The sequence below is a fragment of the Orycteropus afer genome, unplaced genomic scaffold (genome assembly GCF_000298275.1).
Source record: "Orycteropus afer afer isolate SDZICR_OR568_19922 unplaced genomic scaffold, OryAfe1.0 scaffold00774, whole genome shotgun sequence".
NCBI classification, from domain to species: domain Eukaryota; kingdom Metazoa; phylum Chordata; class Mammalia; order Tubulidentata; family Orycteropodidae; genus Orycteropus; species Orycteropus afer.
In genome coordinates, this window is record NW_006922361.1 from 740323 (window position 1) to 763591 (window position 23269).

The window sequence follows — 23269 nt, forward strand, 5'->3', positions numbered from 1 at the left end:
AAGGACTTTAACCACTGTGCCACCAGGGGAGGGATTTGCTTCTTGACCAACTGGTTTGTTACTGATTACTGCTGTTGAGTCAACCTCCAATTCCTGAGGCCCCATGCACAAAGGAACAAAACACTACCCAGTTCTGTGTCATCCCCACCATTGGTTGTGGACTGGACCACTGGGATCCATGGGATTTTTACTGGTTGATTTTCAGAAGCTGGTTGCCAGACCTTTCTTCCTAGTCTGTCTTAGTCTGGAAGCTCTGCTGAAACCGGTTCAGAATCTTAGTTACATGTGAGCCCCAACTGACAGATGGGTGGTGGCTGTTCATGAGGTGCACTGGCTGAGAATTGAACCTGGGCTTCCTGCGTGGAAGGTGGGAACGTTACCACTGAGCCCCCTACTGCCCCCAAGGCCAGCCAGTTCAGGCAGCAGCTAATGTGCTCAGGGAGACGGAAAGGTAAGACATGGTCGGAGGCATCTGGAGCTTCACAGTCTAGGAGACGAGGTCAGGAAAGAGCCTGGACCCTGAGATACATGTCCAAGGATGAGGAAAGGTCTGGAAAGGAGTGGGGAGCTCTGTGATTAAGGTGGTCAGGGCAGTCCTCATGTAGTTTTGCCCTAGACATGGGGGTGCAAAACAAAACTGCCCTTGCCGCCCTGACACTTCAACAGGAGCACTGTATGACACCGACCCATTTGTCTACAGTCTTGTCAGTCCTCTAAAGCAGGGGTTGGTAAACTCTGGCCCACGGGCCAAATCCGGCCCACTGTCTGCTTTTGTAAATAAAGTTTTATTAGAACAGACATGCCATTTATTTCCATATTACTTACGGCTGATTTTTTGCTATAACAGCAGACTCGAGTGGTTGCAACAGACAGCCCACGGCCTGCAAGCTGAAGATATGTGTTGCTGGCTCAATAGAGAAAAAGTCTGCCCGCTCCTGATCTAAGGGTCAAGAGCAAAAGGGAAGCATGTGGGAGTCTCTGGGCAGCTCAGACAGTTAACATGCTATCTGAAAGGTGGGAGGTTTGCAGCCACCCAGAGGCACCTTGGAAGACAGGCCTGGCAATCCACTCCCCAAAATCAGTCATTGAAAACCCTGTGATGTGCAGATCCACTCTGACACACACGGGGTCACCATGAGTCAGAGCTGAGCAGACAGCAACTGGTCCTGGTACTGAGGGACCCAGGTATCCCATCCTCCGTGGATGCCTCACTCATAACCCACTAACCTGGAGCTTTCCCACAGTTCTGAGGCCAGCAGCACCGTCCGTCACCCCGGGCCTGTCCTTTTCATCCCCACCTCCCACCCCAGGACTCACTTGCTGGAATTCATGGTGTACCCGGAGGGGCACTCGGGGATGCACTTGTTGTTGTGAATGACGTACTGGTGACAGCCCTGCCTCCGCGAGTTCTTGCATTTGTTGTGCAGGTCCTGGCAGAAGCTGAAGTTGACGCAGCGCCAGTCCTGGAAGTGGTAGTATGGGGGCGGGCAGGTCTCCACGCACCGGCCGTCCAGGTAGAAGTTGCGGCAGGCCACGCACTTGGTGGGGTCATCAGGCTCGGAGCAGTTGCCCAGACACTGGCTGTGGCAGCACAGACCCTCCGCGGTACAGCCGTGAGACTTACAGATGGTTGGGCAGACTGGAAAGAGAGAGAGACAGAACACAGCTGCTCAGCGGCTTAGCCTGATGCCCATCTGCTCAGGCAGGAGTCCTGGCAGATTCCGTGGTGGCCCTCAAAATGCCCCAGGGCTCGGGAGTGAATGCCACGCAAAACATTAACAATAAACACAGCGCTTACCACACACCAGGCACGTGCATGAATTCACTTAAGCCCCCAAACCAAGAGTGTGCTCATGAATGCTGAAGAACTGGGGGACACAAACTGTCTGCACTTGGTGGTTAACCTAAAGGTTGGTGGTAGGAAGCCACCCAGAGGTGCCATGAAGGAAAGGCCTGGCTCTTGGCCTTCATAAAGATGACAGCCAACTAACCCTATGAGCACAGTTCCACTCTGACACACACATGGGGTTGCCAGGAGTCAGAATCGACTCACCCCTGATGGGTTTGGTTTTGGGTTTTCAAAGGAGGTGCGAGAGACCCTAATTCCATAGCATTTGCCACCACAGCCAATTTTAAATGACTTAACCTGATGTCCCACCGCTGAGGTCAGGTTGTCAGACTGTGGTAACCTGTACATGGCTGGGATGCTAGAAGCTATGCCATGTTTCAAATACCGGCAAGGTGACCCATGGTGGGCAGGTTTCAGTGGAGCTTCTAGACTAAGACAGACTAGGAAGAAAGGCCTGGCCATCGACTCCCAAAAAATGCCCAGTGAAAACCCTCTGGATCACAGCAGAATACCATCTGATGGAGTGCTGGAGGAAGAGCACGCCAGGTTGGGCGGCGCTCAAAACACACAGTGGCTGGAGCAGGTCAAGGATCATGAACATGGCGCAGGCTGGGTGACGTTCCGTTCTGTTGTACACGGAGCCACCATGAGTCGGAAGTTGACTCGGAGGTAGCTGACAATACCACCACCAGCCTGATGTCACCCAACCCAGAGCTGGCAAAAGATTCATAGACGCACACCATGATACAGCATTTCCAGCATGTAGATACTATGCTAGTGACTAACCCCAGAGCATAAACAAAAGTAAAACAGAGAGAGGTTATGAGGAACTAGTCAGCTTTGAGCACTGACTACCTTTGTTTCTAAGATAACTTGTTCAATTGTAAGTTTATACAATTTAATTTTTAAGGGCTGCTGTGTTTAATAACCAGCTTGCACACTTCCTGGAAATTTCCTAATCAGCTCTGGCTAGGGCGCCACCTCACCGGTGCGCCATGAGGAACCATGAGGAAGTAGCTGTGTTACTGTCTCCCTTTTACAAACGAGGAAACTGAGGCACAGGGAAGTTAAACAACGACCCAAAAGCCATTTATCATTTCTTGCTTTTGCCAAGATGCTATTCTGGATATTGCCACTGCCGTGGAAGCAAGTCGGCCACAGACCTTGTCCTCCACAGTCCAGAGTCTAACGGAGGACTGCCATCAAGCCGATTCCAACTGCTCTGTGGGGTTTCCATGGTTACAAAGCTTTATGAAAGCAAAACCCAAACTGAACCCACTGCCATAGGGTCCATTCTGACTCATAGAGGCCCTCCAGCACAGAGTAGAACTGCCCTACAAAGTTTCCAAGGCTGTAAATCTTTTAATCACTGGATTACATCTCAATATAAAGAAAACAAAAAATTCTCACAACTGGACAAATAAGCAGCCTCACGACAAATGGAGAAAAGATTCAAGTTGTCAAGGACTTCATATTACTTTGTTCTATAATCAACACCCATGGAAGCAGCAGTCAAGATATCAGATGACATATTGTTGTTGTTGTTATGTGCCGTCGGGTCAACCCCGACTCATAGCGACCCCTCCTTGGGTTTCCAAGGCAGTATCACTACGGAAGTAGGATTGCCCAACCTTCCTTCCGAGGAGACACATAGCACTGGGCAAATCTGCTGCAAAAGACCTCTTTCAAGTGCTGAAGAGCAAAGATGTCTCCTTGAGGACTAAGGTGCACCTGACACAAGTCATGATATTTTCAATTGCCTCATATGCATGTGAGAGCTGGACAATGAATAAGGAAGACCAAAGAAGAGTTGATGCTTTTGAGTTGTGGTTCTGGCAAAGAATGCTGAAAGTACCAAGGACTGCCAGAAGAAAGAACAAATCTGTCCTGGAAGAAGTGCAGCTGGAATGCTCCTTGGAAGCAAGAAGGGCCAGACTTCGTCTCACCTACATCAGTCATGTTAGAAGGGACCATTCCCTGGAGAACGATATCATGCTTGGTAAAGTGGAGGGTCAACAAAAAAGGGGAAAGCCCTCATCGAGATGGATTGACACAATGGCTACAATGGTGGCCTCAGGTATAGCAAGGATTGTGTGGCTGGCCCAGGACCGGGCAGTTTGGTTCTGCTGTACAGAACAAAACTCGCTATGAGTCAGAGACAACTTGACAGCACCTAACAAGAACAACAAATATTTTATGGAAGCAGACTGCCTCATCTCTCTCCTGTGGGTTCCAGTTGCCGACCTTCTGGTTAGCAGCTGAATGCTCTAACCTCAGCGCCATCAGAGCTCCTCCGCCACTAGTTGCCGTCAAATCGATTCCACCCCATGGCGCCCCCATGCGTGCCAGAGTGGAATGGTGCTTTGTAGGGTTTTCAGAAGTAGACTACCGGGCCTGCCGTCCGAGGTGCCTCTGGGCAGACTGAAAGTGCCAACCCTTCAAGGCTGGCCGCCGAATGCATTAACTTATGTCTCCACCACCCAGGGAGTCTTGGTGGCGCAACATTAAGCATCCAACAGCTAAGAGAAAGGTCAGCAGTTTGAACCCATCCAGTGGCTCCAAGGGGAAAAAGACCTGGTAATCTGCTCCCACAAAGATCACAGTCTAGAAAACCCTACGGGGTAGTTCCACTTGGGGCTATTAGAAGTCAGAATCGACTCAATCGCATCCACCAACAGCCACCACCCTCCAAACCTGTTTGTTGTTGGCTGTTGTCAAGTCAGCCCGCGACCCATGGTGACCCCACACATAACAGAACAAAGCAGGGCCGGGGCCTGCACCAGCTCCATGATCGGTAACGGACTGAACTGCCGGCTGGGGTGTTTGCTGACTGACTTTCAGAAGTCAGTCACCAAGCCTGTCTTCCTCTCTGCCCTTGTCCACGCTGGGCTTATACAGCTGGCTATGCTCACAGCCCTCATCACAGTGAATATACAACCACTCACGTTTTTCATGTTGGTATCCGGTCTTCAGCTATGAGTCCGGTCCAACTCAACGGCACATAACAACAACAACAATACGGTCTTCATAAGTATTGCATTAATCATTTGTTAAACACATTCCAATCTCATAGACAGACTCAATAAGCCAGAATTACAGAGGCAAAGGCTTGTTGCTGTTGTTATTTGCCATCGAGTCAGACCCGACTCATAACGACCCCTCCTTGGGTTTCTGAGGCACTATCACTATGAAAGTAGATTGTCCAACCTTTCTTTCCAGGAGTGGCTGGTGGGTTTGAACCATCAGGCTTCTGGTTAGCAGTCAAATGCCTTAGGTACTATGCTACCAGGCAAAGGCTAGAAACGTTTTATAATCTTAGATATAAAACCAGCTATAGCACCATAGTAACCAATGGCCGTCGAGTCTCCTCTGATCCTGGTGACCTCGTGTGTGACAGAGTAGGGTTTTCAGGGGCTGATTTTGCAGAAATAGGTTGCAGGTCTTTCTTCCGTGGCACCTCTGTGTGGACTTGAACCTCCAACTGTCTGGTGAGCAACCAAGTGTGTTGACCGTTTGTACCTCCCAGGAAGTCCTTGGATAAATAAACAGATGTGTAACCGTATATGGCAGCAGCCACTGTGCTGGGATTGGGGGTCAGTGACCTTTGGCTTCAGCATGAAGGGTAGAAAGGAAGCAGGCAGGAAGGAGAAGGCTCCTGGGTGAAGGCAGAGCCTAGCCTCTGGAGGAGGATCTGTGTCTAACACCACAGAGCACGTCCATGGAAGGCTGCACTCTTGTCTGTTTCCCTTCACCAGCCTGTCACTCATCCCTGGCTCCTGATGTCTCACTAGTCATCACCCCCTAATTTCCCCTTGATGTTGGTCCCTCAGTAGCTGGCCTGGGACTCACAGACGAGGCCCTGTGCCCTGCAGGACCAGTTAGCATTGTGTTCAGTTGTGTGTGAGGTCACCATGCGTTAGAGTCAACATCATGGCCACTAACAACACCACTGACCTGGTGTCACTGAACCCAGAGCTGGCAAAAGATCCACAGTCATACACCAAACCAAAAAACCAAGCTCACTGCCCTCGAGTTGATTTGACACATAGAGACCCCTCCTGGGGTTTCCGAAGTGGTATCTCTACAGAAGTAGATTGCCCAACCTTCCTTCCAAGGAGTGGCTGGTGGGTTTGAACCACCAGCCTTCTGGTTAGCAGTCAAATGTCTTAGGCACTATGCTACCAGAGCTGCCCCATCATACAGTATCTCCACTCTGGAGCCAGTCGGCTTCCCTGAGCCTGGACAGATACTGATCACATGCAAAGCCTGTCTTCAGAGATACTTCCTTCTCTCTCACACCACTCATGGTGAGAAACAGAGTTTGGAAACTGGGGAGTGTTATTTACCCAAATAAGGAACCTTAGTAGTGCAGCAGTTAAGGGTTCAGCTATGAAATGAAAGGCTAGTGGTTCAAACCCGCCTGGAGGCTCTGCAGAAGAAAGACCTGGCAATGTGTACCCGTAAAGATCACAGCCCGGAAAACCCTCCAGGGCAGTTCTACTCTGCCCTCTAGGGGCGCTGTGAGTCAGAATCGACTTAATAGCAGTGGGTTTGGTTTGGGGTTTGCTGGTGGCATAGTGCCTAAGGCATTTGACTGCTAACCAGAAGGCTGGAGGTTCAATCCCACCAGCCACTCCTCGGAAGGAAGGTTGGGCAATCTTCTTCCGTAGTGATACTGCCTCTGAAACCCAAGGAGGGGTCACTATGAGTCAGATCCAACTCGATAGCAGTGGGTTTGACTGCTAACCAAAATGTTGAGGTTTTAAACCCACACAGCAGCTGCTCTTGGGAACCCTAAGGGGAGTTCTACTCTGTCCTGTAGGGGCGCTGTGAGTTGGAATTTGGCACACAACACCAATATCATCTTTATGATCATCATCATTATTCTCATTATTGTCATCACTGCTCGTATGTCTACAGGGACCTGAGTCCAAAGGTCAGAGGAAGCAATGCACAGAGAACAATTGTCTGGGGCTCCCTCCTGAGGGGCATGGGAGAGCCGGAAGGGGCCTATTTCCTGGGTTGGGGCCTCGTCTGGGGTCAGCCTTTTAATTCAAAAGAGGCGTCAGCAAAGACCTAACAAAAACTTCCTGAACACATAAACCTTCCGGCCTAGACAATGCTCAGAAAAATGATCCAACACTTGGAAACAGGGCAAAAGATTCGCAGCCAGAACCTTGCTTCAAGGCGTGCCCGATAATTTCTGAATTCTCTAGCACAGGGGTCGGCAAACTTTTCCCAGAAAGGACATAAAGCAGAGATTTTGGGCTTTGTATGCCATAGAGTCTCTGGTGCCAAGACTCGACTCTGCTACTATGCTGTGAAAGCGGCCACAGACAACGTGTAAATGAACAATCATGGCTGTGTGCCAATAAAACTTTATTTCCAAAAGCAGCTGATGAAATGTATCTGTAACTGACTGACTTCTATTTCGGCTTCTTGTTCTTAGTTGCTGTTGAATGGACTGAGTAATGGCAACACCATGTACAACACAATGACACATTGCTGGCTCTGTAACATCTTCACCACCACTGGTATGTTTCAGTTCGTGGTCACAGCCACTGTGTATGATGAGTGCTTACCAACCTAGGGGGTCCATCATCCAGTACGATATTGGACACTACTTTATATTCCAGCACTATATTGGATCTAAAGGGTTTTCAAGGGCTGATTCTCCAAAGCAGATTGCCAGGCCTTTCTTCCTAGTCTAGAAGCTGCACTGAACCCGTCCAGCAGGGGTGACCCTGCTGGCATCTGACATACCGGGGGCAGAGTTTCCAGCTTCACAGCAACACACAAGCCACCTCAGCATCAGGGCCTAGACTCTGTGAAGTACAATGTTAACTTATAGATGGATCCGGTGCAAGTTATTTCTGTCAAGGAGAAAAGATAACCCCTAAAGATTACAGGTTGATTGTCCTCGGGGACATCAGGCAGAACGGCGTGTACCTTTTCAATCTCATTTCAGTGATTATAAGTACTGCAGCTTGACTCCCTGCTGGTTCCCACACTAATGGGTTAAATAAAGCTGTGACACATGTTTCTTTGCTATTCGTGAAGTCACAGTTCTAAGTTATTGAAAATTACACCTGAGATGAATGGAATAACTGTGGTACCTCCATCCCATCACGGTCAATCAGTGATAAAAAGCATGAGCTCCAAAACCCAGAAAAGATACGGGGGAATTTTAAACGCATATTGCTTAGTCAAAGAAGCCAGTCTGAAAGCTAGGACAGGGGGATTCCAACCATATGACATTCTGGGAAACCCAAAACTATGAGAGAGGGGGGAAAAAAAAAAAAGAAAAGAAAAGAAACAAAACCCTCTGCAGACAAGTAGATTCTGACTCACAGCGCCCCTAGAGGACAGAGAGTAGAACTGCCCCACAGGCTTTCCAAGGCTGTCAATCTTTACAGAAGCCGACGGTCTCATCTTTCTCTCACAGAGCGGCTGGTGGGTTCAAGCCATCGACCTTTTGGTTAGCTAAGCGCTTAACCACTGTGCCACCAGGACTCCTTGGCAAAAGTACGTTGTTGTTGTTGTTATTTGCCATCGAGTTGGACCCAGCTCATAGCGACCCCTCCTTGGGTTTCCAAGGCAGTATCACTATGGAAGTAGATTGCCTCATCTTCCTTCCAAGCAGTGGCTGGTGGGTTTGAACTGCCAGCCTTCTGGTTAGCAGTCAAGTGCCTTAGGCACTGCGCTACCAGAGCTCCTTGGCAAAAGTATAGGGACAGTGAAATGAGTGGCTGCTAGGGTTCCGGGGGAAGAGCAAGAATGTAGGGCGTTTTAAGACCGTGGAACTATTCTGCGTGATGCTCTCATGGTCAACAATCAACAACAGCAAGAGTCAATAAATAAATGTATTGATCAGTTACATGAGTCTACCCTCAAAATTCCAGGGGTGACTGTGTTACAATACGCATCTTTAAGAGTCTTTGCAAAGGTTCTCTTAAAATCCCCTTTGCCGTGCTACAGAATCAACACAGAGGTTCGGGAGACTGTGAAGTTCATTACCATATATTTTAATTACAGCTTTACTTTTATGGACTATCCAATAAACTACTGGCATTTCATTTATTCGTGCATTCCATAAATGTTTATCAGATGCCACAGCATGCCATGCTAAATACTGAGAAGACTGACGTTCCCAAGAATTTCATTTTACTTGGATCCACAATCAATATCCATGGAGGCAGCACTCAAGAAATCAGATGATGTACTGCATCAGAGAATTGCAAAAGACTTCTTCAAAGTGTTAAGGAGCAAAGATGTCACTTTGAAGACTAAGGTGCACCTGACCCAACTCGTGGTATGTTCAGTCGCCTCATATGCATGCAAAAGCTGGACAATGAATGAGGAAGACCAAAGAAGAATTGATGTCTTTGAATCATAAAACCAAAAAAACCCAAACGCACTGCTGTTGATTGGGATCCAATTCATAGTGACCCCTCCTTGGGTTTCTGAGGCAGTATCACTATGGAAGTAGACTGCCCAACCTTCCTTCTGAGGAGTGGTTGTGGGTTTGAACCGCCTTCTGGTTAGCAGTCAAGTGCCTTAGGCACTATGCTACCAGAGCTCCCTTTGAATCATAGTGTTGGCAAATAATATTCAATGTACTACAGACTGGCAGAAGAATGAACAACTCTGTGTTGGGAAAAGTACAGCCCGAGCGCTCCTTAGAAGCAAGGATGGCAGCACTTTGCCTCTAACACTTTGGTTGTGTCATCAGGAGGAACCAGTCCCTGGAGAAGGACACTATGCTCGGTAAAGGGGAAGGTCATCGAAAAAGGGCAAGGCCCTCAACGACATGGACTGACACGGTGGCTGTGACGATGGGCTCACACATAGCACAGACTATGGGACAGTACAGGACCGGGCAGTGGTCCGTTCTGTTGTGCATGGGGTTGCTATGAGTCAGAACCGACTGGATGGCATCCAACAACAAAGAGACAAGGCATGTTATATAGTGTTTGTGGCATCTGTTAACTAGAGGAAGAGAACAGAACTTAAGAGGATAAAATGTAAACAACTGATGAATCTAGCTACAATTCTTGCAACTTCCTAAAAGTTTGAAATTGCATCAAGATAAAAAGTTACCAACTGGCCAAATAACAAAAACAATTGTGTAGAATCCACTGTGATCATGGACATCCCCATGTAGCCCCGTAGAACCCGGCTCCACAGGGTTTCCAGTGGCTGATTTTCTAGAACTGATCACCAGGCCTTTTTTCCAAAGGGTAGAGGGGTGGACTTGAACTTCCAACCTTCCCTTTAGCAGCCTAGTATGTTAATAGTTTGCGCCACAAGGTTAGAAACTAAACTGGTAGGAGAGACCAGCAGGGCACACTGTTATAAATGACATGCACACAAAAATGCAGCCACTGACTTTTTTCTTTGCCTTCCTTTTTAAATTCCAATCAGTCTGTTTTTTCTTAATCATGTAAAAACCACTATTACATGCTTCCATAGAAGAGACACATGTTAATAACATTTTCTTACTCCTTTCCAAACCCTATCCTTTAAAAAAAAAAAAAAAAGGTCAAGATTTATTCTTAAAAAAAAAAAAGACTGCTTTCCAGAAATTTCCAAAGGAAGAGTTGCGTCATGGGGCTGCGGGCACACTCACGACTGGGCCCTCAGCTCTCCCAGAAAGTGTGAATTTTATAAATTCTTTAAAGTAATTTACTTTGTTTATATACAAAGCCTTTCTCTCCCACGCCCGCCCTGGACCCAAAGACAGAGGTTCGAGTCCCCCGGAGCCCCCGGGGGCGCAGGCACCATGATGTGAGGAAATTCCTCTCCTTTGAACCAGGTAAATGATTTAATGGCGAGATGGATGGTGCAGGGTGAACTTTTGACAGCTAGGTCGTCCGCAGATTACTTTTGTAAACTGCGATCCCCAAAAAACAATGAACCGCAAGCAAAGCGCAGTGGCCGCGGAAGTGACTGCACTTGAAACGGGGAAACCCCCCTGTTCCTTCCCCGCCAAAGCCGTACCCAAGCGCGCTTATAGATTTGCTATGCGGAGCCTCTTCTGAGAAATACAGGGAGCTCAGGCCAGGAAAGAGGTGGAGTCCCGAGGGGAGTGGGGAGGGGGCTCCCCTTTTAAGGCAACCCCACGATTGGTTGTGTCCAGGCCTCGAGGAGCGGGCCGAAGCGCGCAAGGCCCCGCCCGTGCGAGCCCTCGGATTCGCACCACAAAGCCCCCGATGCGCTCCGCTCCGCGGAATCCAGGCCGGGCGGTGGTGGCGGCCGCAGCGCCGCCCTCGCTTTCAGCCAATGGGCGGGCGGACTGTTTGGATGGCCCCGCCCCGGGCGCGCGGGGCTTCGCTCACCAAGCCTCACTGGGTCGGGGGCGCCTAGGAGGGCCTCTAGCTGGTGCAGACCCTGCGGAACGGCCCAGAGCTGACGTAACTTTGCAGATAGTTAAGAAAAAGGAGCAACGAGGGTGCGAGCCTTCCAAAGCAGGGATCGGGTGGCTTGGGCGCGCGCGGCGTTCGGCGTGTGCCGGGGAGGAGCCCGGGCCACCGCGTGGCAGCGCCTGGGACAGCCGAGGGGCGCCCTGACGCCAAGCCTTGCTTGGGAGAGGCCCGTAGAGGGACAGCGGCTCGCCAGTGTCACAGGGCCAAGCCCCCCAAATTGCAAGGTCCCCGAATCTCTGCCTCCCCCCAGTGTCTCCACTCCAGGTAGGTGCTGTGTGCCCTGGAGTAGATTCTGACTCAAACGACCCCGTGTGACAGAACTGCCCCATAGGGTTTTTTAAGCTGTAATCTTTACAGAGCAGATCGCCACGTCTTTTTTTTCCCCTGGAGCCGCTGGCTGAGTTCAAACCGCTAATTTTTCTGTTCCTAGCACTTAAACGTTATACACCACCAGAACTTCTTTTCCACCCCATACTCGCCCAGAAAACCAAGGGCTAATCTCGTAAATACATTCTTAAGGAAATTTGCAGGCCACTTTGGAGTGCCCTCAAGCTGATGTTCTCCATTTAAACCTGCGTGTCCAGAGATATTTGCAATACATACCAGTCAAAGAAGCCAGCCAGCAGGCATCTGTAAACACCCCACAGGGTCACACAGCAGAATTCCCCAATACACACTTTAAAAGGTGCATTCCCTTTGTAGAATGTAACATTCAACCCATATCTATTAATAACATCTCATTAAACCTCTAAAGTGCTGGACCATTAGTTAAAAGGTTGGTGGTTCAAACCCACCCAACAACACCTCAGGAGACAGGCCTCGTGATTTGCTTCTGAAAGTCAGCCTTGAAAACCTTCTGGAACAGTTCTGCTCTGCACACTTGACTTGGAATCTAATCAAGGGCAACAAACCCTATTATGAGTTAGAACTGACTCCTCAGCAGTTAACAACAGCAACCCTATCATGCAAAATACAGGAAAGACCAAGAGGTAGAAAAAGACATCATGAGTGGTAAAGTAGAGGGTCTCCTGAAAGACTAAGGTGTGTCTGACCCCAGCCACGGTGTTTTCAGTCACCTCGTGTGCATGTGAGAGCTGGACAGTGAACTAGGAAGACCAAAGAAGAGTTGATGCTTTTGAGTTGTAGTGTTAGCAAAAAATAATCAAAGTACCACAGACTGCCAAAAGAACGAACAAATCTGTCCTGGAGGAAGTGCAGCCGGAATGCTCCTTGGAAGCGAGAATGGCCAGACTTCGTCTCACCTACTTTGGTCATGTTGTCAGAAGGGACCATTCCCTGGAGAAGGATGTCATGCTTGGTAAAGTGGAGGGTCAGCGAGAAAGGGAAGGCCCTCAATGTGATGGACTGACACGGTGGCTGCAATGATGGGCTCAGGTGCAGCAAGGATTGTGAGGCTGGCCCAGGACCGGGCAGTGTTTCGTTCTGCTGTGCACAGGGTCGTTGTGGGTCGGAACTGACTTGATAGCACCTAACAACAACAACAAAGTAGAGGGTCAGCGAAAAGGAGGGAGACCCTCCATGAGATGGACTGACACAATACCCACAACAATGACCCTGAAGATGGTGCTGGACCAGGCTGTTTCATTCTGTTCCACAAAGGTCAGAGGCAACTTGAAGGCAACTTACAACAGCAACTGTAGTATTGACAACTGAGTACAGAGGGACTACTTTACCAACGTCCACTCAGCTAGCAAGCACCAGGTTAGAACCCAGGTCTCAGGGAGAGACTGGGACTGGGTGTGGCATCTCACAGTTACACTGGGTTTTATCCACCTCTTCCCCACCCTGGCCCATTGCGTCTGGCCCCTCCAGGCCCTGGGGATGCAAAAATGGATTGAGACATTATCTCTGCCCTCCCAGAATGCACAAAAAAGACTCCCAAGTTCCATGAAGGGGTACTTACTGTATCCCAGGGCTTAGCACATAGTAGGTGCACACAGTAAAGACACACTACATCTTTTAGAAAAAGGATGGGAGGTGGTGGTGGTTAAATGATGTGGCTTTCTCTCAGCAGGAGAGGTACAGTGTGTACAAATGCATGATTCATCAAGCTGCCTTTGGGGAACTAGAACAGTTCAGGATGGAGGACAAAGTGCAGGGGAGAAGAGTGGGAGATCAGGAGAGAGCAAGGAAGGGCTGTGAACAGAAAGGGCCCATGTGACCAGACCCACCTTTTGGGGGGGTGGACACTTCTGACACTGTGGTGGATGGGTGAGGAAGGCAGAGTGCAGAGGGAATTGGGAGAGGAGGCGAGCTTCTGGGGCAATCAAAGTGATTGGCCAGGGCTTATCAACTGGATGACGCCCAAGTTTCCACTTTGGGCAGCTGGACACCACTCATGAGAAGGACAACCCACAGGTGCTCAGTTTAGACAAGCTGGTTTGAGGTGGTGGCGTACAGAACATCAGGGCTGTAGCTGCCACCTTGGTTGTGTTGGTGTTTGCCAAGTCACACCTCAAACCAACCCAGCCTAATCCCAACAACCACTGTTGCTAAGGCACAAAGGTCCCTGTTTGTATGTTCGGGACATTGTTAAAGTTTTTCCTCATTTACATATATAATAGATTTACATATATTATGTTAGGTAATTAACTACAGAAGTAACTAAAAAAAACTTTGGTGGGTTGCAGCCTACTCAAGTTCTTTTTTTTTTTTTTATTGATATATTTTCTATTTTATTGTTATTGAGATTATACACAGCAAAACAGACCAATTCAACAGTCTGTCCATGTACAATACCATGCCATGGATCACACTGCTCAAGTTGTGCCTCCGTTCTTAGCTTCCTCTTCCAAGTTGCTCCTCTGCCATGAACATAACTCATTGCTGCCCTAACTCAGGTATTCGGCTTCTTGAGTCAATGTAAATTTTTACAGGCTATTTAGAAATTGGAGCTCTGGTGGCATAGTGATTAAAGCACTGGGCTGCTAACCAAAAGGTCAGTGGTTTGAAACCACCAGCTGCTCCATGGGAGAAAGATGAAGCAGTCAGCTTCTGTAAAGATTTAACTCACTGCTGTCGAGTCGATTTAGACTTATAGTGACCCCTCCTTGGGTTTCCAAGGCAGTATCTCTATGGAAGTAGATTGCCCAATCTTCCTTCTGAGGAGTGGCTGGTGGGTTTGAACCACCAGCCTTCTGGTTAGCAGTCAAATGCCTTAGGCGCTATTCCAGCAGAGCCCTGAAAACCCTATGGGGCAGTTCTACTCTGTTCTAAAGAGTCACTGTGAGTTGGAATTGATTGAATGTCAGTAGGTTTGGGGGATTTTTTTTTTTTAGAAATTGATGATGATGACAGGATGCAACTTATAAGATGCAGGAACTGCTGTTCTGAGGGGTAAATTCAGAGCCTTTATATATTGCAGAGGAAATACACCAATCCAAATGAAATGAGCACTTAAATCAGTTAAGTGAAGTGATTTTAATAATATTTCCAAAATAATCTGCACAAATGTCTTTATAATTTCATGGGTTTTAAGTTACATCTCCACTTTCTTTCATTCTATGTTCACTATTTGTTCTTTTCCTCCTTTTTTCTTAGACTATTAACTCTTTCCTCTAAAGCAGCACCACCACCCAATAAACTTTCTATAAAAGTTCTGTCTGCCAGGTGTAGCTGGGTAGTCACAAACCACCTGTGGCCACTAAGCACTGGGTAGGTGGCCGGTGTGACTAAGGAACTGAATTTTTAATTTCATTTTCATGGCGATCACAGCTACCCTATTAGGCAGCACAGTTGTAAAAGCTCCATTTGTTTTCTAATCAACTACTTCCTGCTTATTTGCCACTTCCTTCCTCCTTTGTAAGCTTCTTTCATTACTCACTATCTCAGTTTTGTGATATCTCTGCATCATCCCTTAAGGCTCTACATCTGTCTCTTAGAACAATGGTGGCATCCACATATTACCGACTTTCTGGGAAGTGCCGAGTCATCCTCAACAAAGTTATTGAAAGGTTTTTAAATTGTTATTATGAAATAGCAGGGGTTTATTTTCCATGTTTGGTTGCTGTTATCTGCTGCCACTCAGTCAGCCCCTGACTTCATGCACAAGGGAACAGAACACTGTCCAATCCTGTGCCTTCCTCATGATTAGGGGCCGATCAGATCACTGTGATCTGGAGGGGTCTCACTGGCTGATTTTCAGAAGTTGATTGCCAGGCCTTTCTTCCTCAAACACCTTAGTCCGGAAGCAGCGTTGAAACCGGTTCTTTATCCTACCAACCCATGAGCCTCCACTGACAGGAGGCTGGTGACTGCACACAAGGTGCACTGACTGGGATCGAACCTGGGTCTCCCGCCTGGAAGGCGAGAATTCTACCACTGAACCACCGCTGCCTCCCTCTGCTTGGTTAGGTTTAATTTTAAAAATTAATTTCCAGTTATCTTTCTTGCAGCCAAAGATCACATGCAGTGCAATGTCTGCTTTTTGGAATGTACTGGGTTTGAGGGTTTTTTTTTTTTTTTAAAGATTTAACAGATGATTAATTTTTCTAAACCTTCCAAGAGCACTTTCAAATGTGCCTTCTGCTGGCAGAGTGCAAAGTTCAGCCCACGTCTGTTAGCACGATCTTATTAACCATATTATTCAAACCCTTTGTTGCCTAATTGAGTCTTATCTGTGTCATCAGGGCCATGTGTGAGCCTCGCCCAGGTTTCTCCATGTTTTCTTGTGTTTCTAACAATTTACTCTCTAAAGCTTGATTCTTTGTCCGCATTAAAATCCATCCCTGTAATCCTCACCAAACTTCTCGTGTCATGCCTTCTTCCTGGAATGCTTTGCTCAGGTTCACTTTTGCCTGTATGTTTCAGTCTTCAGTGTCATGTTGGGTACGAACCTGCGTAAGCAACAACCTGGGTCAGGTGGAAACCTATCCGAGAAGGAAAATACAAATACTTCCCAGTTGTAGCAGCAACAGAAAAGTGGAAGACTGCACCCTGTCAAAGGTGGAAAACCAAGGCAGTCCCAGTGAGTTCTGACTCTCCCAGGTTCCATGATATTGGATCTCACAATTTCTTCGTCGTGGGGAGCAAGGGAGATAGAGCGGAACTAGAGACCCACAGCCTCCAAGGGAACAAGGAAGTGGGAACACAGAATGCCCCTGCTCGAGGTCTGAATTGTGAGCAGGGTTGCCCTGGAGGCAATCTCAGCCAGAGACAGGGCTGATCACATGACCCATGGCTTTGACAGCAAGTGCTTGGTGGTCCTGAGTGAGTAGCTGTCAACAGAAGCCAGTTTCTAGGGAGTGGCTACCCCCACAGGGGCATGGAATCGCGAACATTCCCTCACCTCTGAAAGGACAAGCGTAAATGGGAGGATGTTCTCAATTTCTGCAGGAACACCTCGGAGTCAGAACCCTAAGAAAGCTTTCAAATTCAAATCCAATTCCAAATCCCAATGTGAGGAAAGGGCAACAACCTTGGGCTTGTTTCCTTCTTGCTCTCATTCCGGGAGCCAGTCTGGCTGCCTGCTTTTCCAGCCCAGAAGAGACGAGAAGTTCAGTGTGTCGCCTTTCAGTGCCAGAAGCCCCATGGCTGTTCTTCGGACATGCCCCACACAGGCTCTACTGTTAGGAAAGGATGGAGCTCCTGAGATAGCCGTTCAACTGAAAATACCCCCGAGTTTTCTTAAAGCAAACAATTTTTCTTAAAGCAATCGTTTGGCTCAGTCAGTAAAGAAAGTCTGCCTTGAATCATGTGCTCTTTCACAGAACTGTGGGGAATCACACTGACAATAGCAACTCGAAAGGTTAGATAGGAAGCTTGGACAGGAGCTGTGAGTTTATGTTCATGGAAGAGGAACAGTAAGGATAAGGAGGCTGAGAATGGATGCACAACTTTGAGAAGGTCACCAATGACAATTTTATGTGCAGAAACTGTTGAGCTGCTGTATGTTCTGCTGTCTATATTTCCAATGACAATAAAAATAAGTAATTTCCTTTTTTCTTTATTTTAAAGAAAGCATATGATGGGCTTCCTCTGAGTGGAGGGAGGTCCATTTCCTACCCACACTATGTCAGTGACAGCAAAGAATGAGTTTGCCCCGCAGCCATGGGGTCCTCAGACCTCACTGGCTCTTTGTGAACCCTTCACAGCACCCCTCCTTCTCCAGGAGTCCCTGGGTGGTTGGTAGTTCACGCCCACCAAGGGGCACCTCGAAGAAAAGCCTGGAGATGTACTTGGGAAAAATCAGCCAATGGGTCACACCAGAACGTTGTCCAACACAGTCAGTGCTGGGAGCTGAGCTGCCCAGGCTGGAATGGGTCACACCAGAACGTTGTTGTACAGTCAGTGCTGGGAGCTGAGCTGGCCAGACTGCAGGGCACTAAAAATGCATAGTGGCTACAACTCTAGGCCCAAGCAGACCAACAACCACAACCATAGACTCAAGCAGACCAACAACCACAACTACAGACTTGAGCAGACCAACTGTGAAGGTGGCACCAGACCGGGCAACATTTTGTTCTGCTGTACGTGTGATCTCCGTGAGTTGGAATTGACACAATGACAAGAGCAGCAGCATGGGACAGTCAGAGCACCTTGGGCTGTCTTGGGTTTGGGGGGGGTGGTGGAAGGATACACAACAGGCCCCTTGTACGGCCCAGGAAAGGGTTTTAAATGTGTCATCAGCGCTGACCAGTAACTGGCACCTTCAAGTGGATTCCAATGCATGGAGACACCACGTGTGCAGAGGTGAGCTGTGCCTTCTTGGGGAAACTGTGTCCATCTCCTCTTTCTATGGGTTGCCCCTCAAATCCACCAAATACAGTGGGTGGACTGGGATGCTGCTGACCCTGACTTGAGGGCAGGTCCTGCAAGTCTAGCTGGTCACAGCCATCCACTACATCAGCAAACTCAAACACATTCCTGTGCCAGGCAGGCCAGGCACAGGGCGGCAGGAATGACGACTGTCCCTGCCCTCTGGCCATCACAGCAAGGTCATTAAGATGACAGCCAGTCACCTGTGTCCCCTCAGAACAGAATCCATATTCCTAATGTGTTCCCATCAACCCAACACTAACCTCCTTCCCTAGGGGAAAAAAAAAAAAAAATTTGCTACAAGCCAGTGCTTACCCACAGCGCCTCCCGTGGTGACAGAGTAGAACTGCTCCATCGGGTTTTCTCAGTTGTGATCTTTATCAAAGCAGACTGCCAGGCCTTTCTTCCATGGTGCCTCTGGCTGGGTTCGAACTGCCAACCTTTAGGCTACTAGTCTAGCACAAACCGTTTCTGCTACCCAGGGACCTTCTACAAGGAAACAGCCTGAAAGATTGTCAGGGGATGGGAGTAAAACACGAAGCATGCTCTTTCTGAAGCTCAGTTATCATCTCCCAGTAAAATAACCAATTCCCGTTGATACCTCCCCGAAACCACTTGGAAGCTTCTAGGAGAGCTCCTTCACAGTAGCAGAAAAACCCGAGCCTTGCAGGGAAAACACAAAGTACCCAATTTTCCTCTCAGAAAGCAAGATTTAATAGGCTCCTAAGGAAACCGTAATTGGAGGGCTCCGGGGTGCAGTCCTCCCCACAGCCGAGGGCTGTGATTAGGGGACACAGGGAAAGGCCAGGAGCCTGGGCCTTGGGAGACTTTCGGCTCAAAGGAAAATGAGGAAGACAGGAAGTGTTCACACTCGGACACTCCAGCTAAGTCAGTTCACACACACACACAGACACCAGGGGAAAAGCTGGAGATAACACAAGCAAGTGGGAAGGACAGCCATTCTCACGCAGAGAAATGAAGCTACAATCGTTGAACACGGTCCCCCCGGTTAGGTCTCCCCACCCCGACGAGGGGAAGAACATTGTCAGGAGCTTGGCCTTGGATGTGGAAAGGGATTAACGTTGAAGAATTATCCCCCCCTTCCTTCCCCTGCAGCCTCAGAAACCACCCCGTGTTAGGCTCACCAACGCCAACGCCTGTTTCTTGGAACTCGGCTCTGGCAGACAACAACCCTTGGAGATGTCACTGGTCTGGTGCCACGTGACCCCTAGGTGGCTGCCAGGAGGAACTGCAGGTGAGTGTGCTCCTGGTTCTACCGTAGTTACACTCTCGGCAGTTAACTGAAAGGTTGGAGGTTCGAACCCACCCGGCTGTTCCGTGAGGGAAACACCTGGCAATCTGCTCTCAGAAAGAGTCACAGCTAGGAAACCCTCGGGGGCAGTTCTGCTGTGTCCCACAGGGTCACTATGAGTAGGAATCAACTGGCCAGCACCCAATCACGACAATAATAGCTTCTCCGTTAAAGCCCGACCTCACCTTGCGTTTCCCACTTTGAAACCTGGACATCAAAGGTGTTTCTTGGCTCCTCACAGCCCCCTCCCCTGAATTTCCTTCCTGTTAGTTTCCTTGGCAATTCTCGCCCTTGCCTGCCCATTATTCACAAGGGTTCCACAGGATGCAAAGATCTAACTGAATGCACTTTCCTTAACAACTCCCTTAGAACGACAACAACAAAAAATCCTTGGAAAATTAAAGAGCAGAAACCCAAATAGACACTTGACTTTAGGAAAAAGGGGTCTAGCACACCCAAGCGTCATAATCTTGACCAGCTTCAGAGAACAATTCTCATGCCAGTGAGAAATCCACAGCCCGAGCACCACGGAAACTGGGGTGGGGGTGGCCAAGATAAGCACTGAGCCTCAGGTGCCCCACCCCTTCCAGAGAGGCTGAGGGGCAGCTGCTCACCTGAGGTGGCGTTTTCCTGAGACCCTCCACTTCAGAGTAGGTGGGCCAGCGGTTAGAAGCCAAGACCCACCAATCAGAGGGATACAGGTGGAATCCACTGCCCCACGGCTCTGGGACCTCAGACAAGGGTCTTACTGTTGCCGAGCCTTGGTTTCTCTTTTTGTAAAACTGAGGATAATTAGGCCACACAGTTAACACACTTGGCTGCTAACCAGAAGGTTGGAGGCTCGAGTGCACTCGGGAGCGTCAGAAGAAAGACCTGGTGATCTTCTGAAATACACGCCTAGAAACCCCACAGAGAGCAGTTCTCTCACAGCGGTCCTCGTGACTTAGAATCAACTCCACGGCAAAGGATGCTGGGCCGCCCCCTGCTGGCTGCTGGGAGGCTCATTCCACGCCTCAGGTGAGGGAGGGCCCTGGGTGATCCCCATAATGGCTTGTGCTCAACTACCAACCCCAAGGCTGGCAGTGGTGACCCACCCAGCAGCACCACGGAAGGGGAAAGTCCTGGGATCGGCTACCATTAAGATGACAGCCAGTTTGAGGGAACTGCAAGTGATGTCATGAAACAAACGTGTAAAAACTTGAATGGAAAACTAATTTGTTCTGAAAACTTTCACCCAAACTACAATAAAATGTTGTTTTTCTATTTAAAAAAAAAAAAAGATTGCAGTCAAGGAAACTCTGTGGCGTAGTTCTACTTTTGTTGCACGTGGGGCTGCCATGGGTCAAAATCGACTCTACGGCAACAGGGCAGGTGAGACACGGAACTGTCAGGTAGTGAAAATCTGAACCCCAGGTTGACCCCTGACCTCTCTGCTCTTTATCTTATACACTTCCCCCTTTCCATCTGCAAGTCTGCCTCACATGGTCCTCTTTCTAGTTTTTAAACTCTCCACGCCCTCTCCCACCTCAGGGTCTTTGCACATGCAGTTCCAGCCACTTGGAACTCAGTTTGCCCCAACTTCTTCTCCCACCGCAGCTGCATGTTTTCCGTTCTGCTCTCAGCTCAAACGTCAGCCTCAGAGGAACTCCACCAACTCAAAAAAAAAAAAAAAAAAATCACTGCCGTCGAGTTGAATCTGACTCCTGGCGACCCCTCCTTGGGTTTCCGAGGTGCTATCTCTATGGAAGTAGATTGCCCAGTCTTCCTTCTGAGGACTGGCTGGTGGGTTTGAACCGCCAGCCTTCTGATTAGTAGTCACATGCCTTAGGCACTACGACACCACAGCTCCCACTCCAACAACTACTCCACCCAGAGGAGCCCCCTGCCCCTCTCATGATCTTGACCTAGTTCATTCCTGGAGTCCCTGGGTAATGAAAACAGTTAACATGCTCAGTGGTTAACTGAAAGGATGCAGGTTCAAGACCACCCAAGGTACCATGGAAAAAAGGCCTGGTGAGCTATGTCTGAAAATTCAGACATTGCAAATCCTGTGGAGTGCAGGTCTATTCTGGCACCCACAGGGTCGCCGTGAGTCAGGGTCGACGCCAGGTCAGCTGGTGACTGCTAGCCCCGCCAAGCACACCTCGCAGAGAGCGATGACTGTGCACGCCCACTCCACCTCACGCAGCCTGCAGAAGCTAGGCAGTGAGTATTTGAGATCTCCCGCTTCCGCTCCTCAATTTATGCAAATATTGAAATCAATGCCATCAAAGAAACACCTTTTATTCCATAATAGATTCGAGTGGGTTTCAGGATAAAAATACTGCTCGAATCACTGACTGGTGAAAATACAGAACGTTCTCCACGCCCCCGTGTGTGAATACTCATTCACCCACCGGCTCCAGCCCAAAGAGTAAGGTCTAAGCACTCAGGAGTCACTCCTCAAAATGAAAATTCTGTGCATCTCAAAGATGAAGAAGCTCACTGTGTCACTGTCGATAATAACAAAGAGCTGGGAATGATCACCGACTGTGGGCTGGATAAATAGATTATGAAAGAACGGAATAGCCACAAAACAAGCACAGACTCCAAGCGACTTCCAAGAAACGTTACTAAGGGAGAAAGCTGAGCAAAGGAGCTGTGAGTGACTATGTCTGTTTAAGTGTGAGGCACCACTTGCGTGCATGTGCCCACAATGCTTCTCTGAGGAGACACACAAAAAGTTCTGGGGTCTTACTTTTCCTTGCAAACCTCCTTACGAATTGCTTCAACCAAATGCTTCTGCCGAAATATAACAGAAACCAAGCCAGTTGCCGTTAAGTAGATTTTCAGACTCGGGTGTCAGGGCAGAACTGTGCTTCATAAAGTTTTCAAGGTTGTGGGTTTTTGTAAAAAGATCACCAGCCCTTTCTTCTGAGGCACCTCGGAGGTGGGGGGTAAACTGCCAAACTTTTGGTTGGCGGCCAGGGGCTTAATCACTTAGGCCACCCAGGGCTGCCTATTGCATGTATAACATCCCTTAAAAAAAAAAAAAGAGGACAGGGCAGTCAGTGGGTCAGTGGGAGAATTCTCACCTTCCAGGTGAGAGACCGGGGTTTGATTCCAGCCAGCGCACTTCACATGCTGCCCCCACCCGTCCGTCTGAGGAGGCCTGTGTGTTGCTAGGACGTTAACCAGGTTTCAGCAGAGCTTCCAGACTAAGACGGACAAGGAGGAAAGGCCTACTGATTAACTTCCAAAAATGAGCCAATGAGAACCTTACGGATCACAATGGTTCGATCTGCAGTCGTGGGGACAGTGCAGGACCAGGCTGCACTATGTTCTGTCGCCATCAGTCAGTGGGCTCCACGGCACCTGACAACAACAAACAGGACACAGACACGGATGGATGGAAATCTGCAAGTTTGTGCAACTGTGGTTGTTATGTGCCACTGAGTCGGACCGGACTCATAGCGACCCCTCCTTGGGTTTCCGAGGTGGTGTCTCTACAGAAGTAGATTGCCCAACCTTCCTTCTGAGGAGTGGCTGGTGGGTTTGAAGCACCAGCCTTCTGGTTAGCAGTCAAATGCCTTAGGCACTACACTACCAGAGCTCCTTTTGTGCAACTTTTTTGTTGTTGTTATGTGCCGTCGAGTCAAGCCCGACTCATAGCTAAGTGATCATAAACGAAATCCACTGCCCTTGAGTCAATTCCAACTCACAGCGCCCCTAGCGGACAGAGTGGAACTGCCCCACAGGGTCTCCAAGGCTGGCAACCTTTATGGAAGCTGACTGCCACATTTTTCTGCTGAGGAGCACCTGGAGGGTTCGAACCGCTGACCTTTTGGTTAGCAGCTGAACGCTTAACTACTGTGCCACCAGGCCTTCTATATTGTTGGTAGGCGCCACTGAGTCAGATCTGACTCA

The 23269-nt window shown here is 48.8% G+C and overlaps 1 protein-coding gene across 1 annotated transcript in view; it reads right to left on the reverse strand.

Moving 5' to 3' along the window:
- INSR (insulin receptor) overlaps nucleotides 1-23269 on the reverse strand; it is a gene marked incomplete at its 5' end in the record, with an annotated part of 174746 nt that overhangs the window by 63278 nt on the left and 88199 nt on the right. The window contains one exon of the mRNA XM_007957682.2: nucleotides 1318-1639. Coding sequence (XP_007955873.2) covers nucleotides 1318-1639 — 322 coding nt within the window. The remainder of the gene's footprint in view (nucleotides 1-1317; nucleotides 1640-23269) is intronic.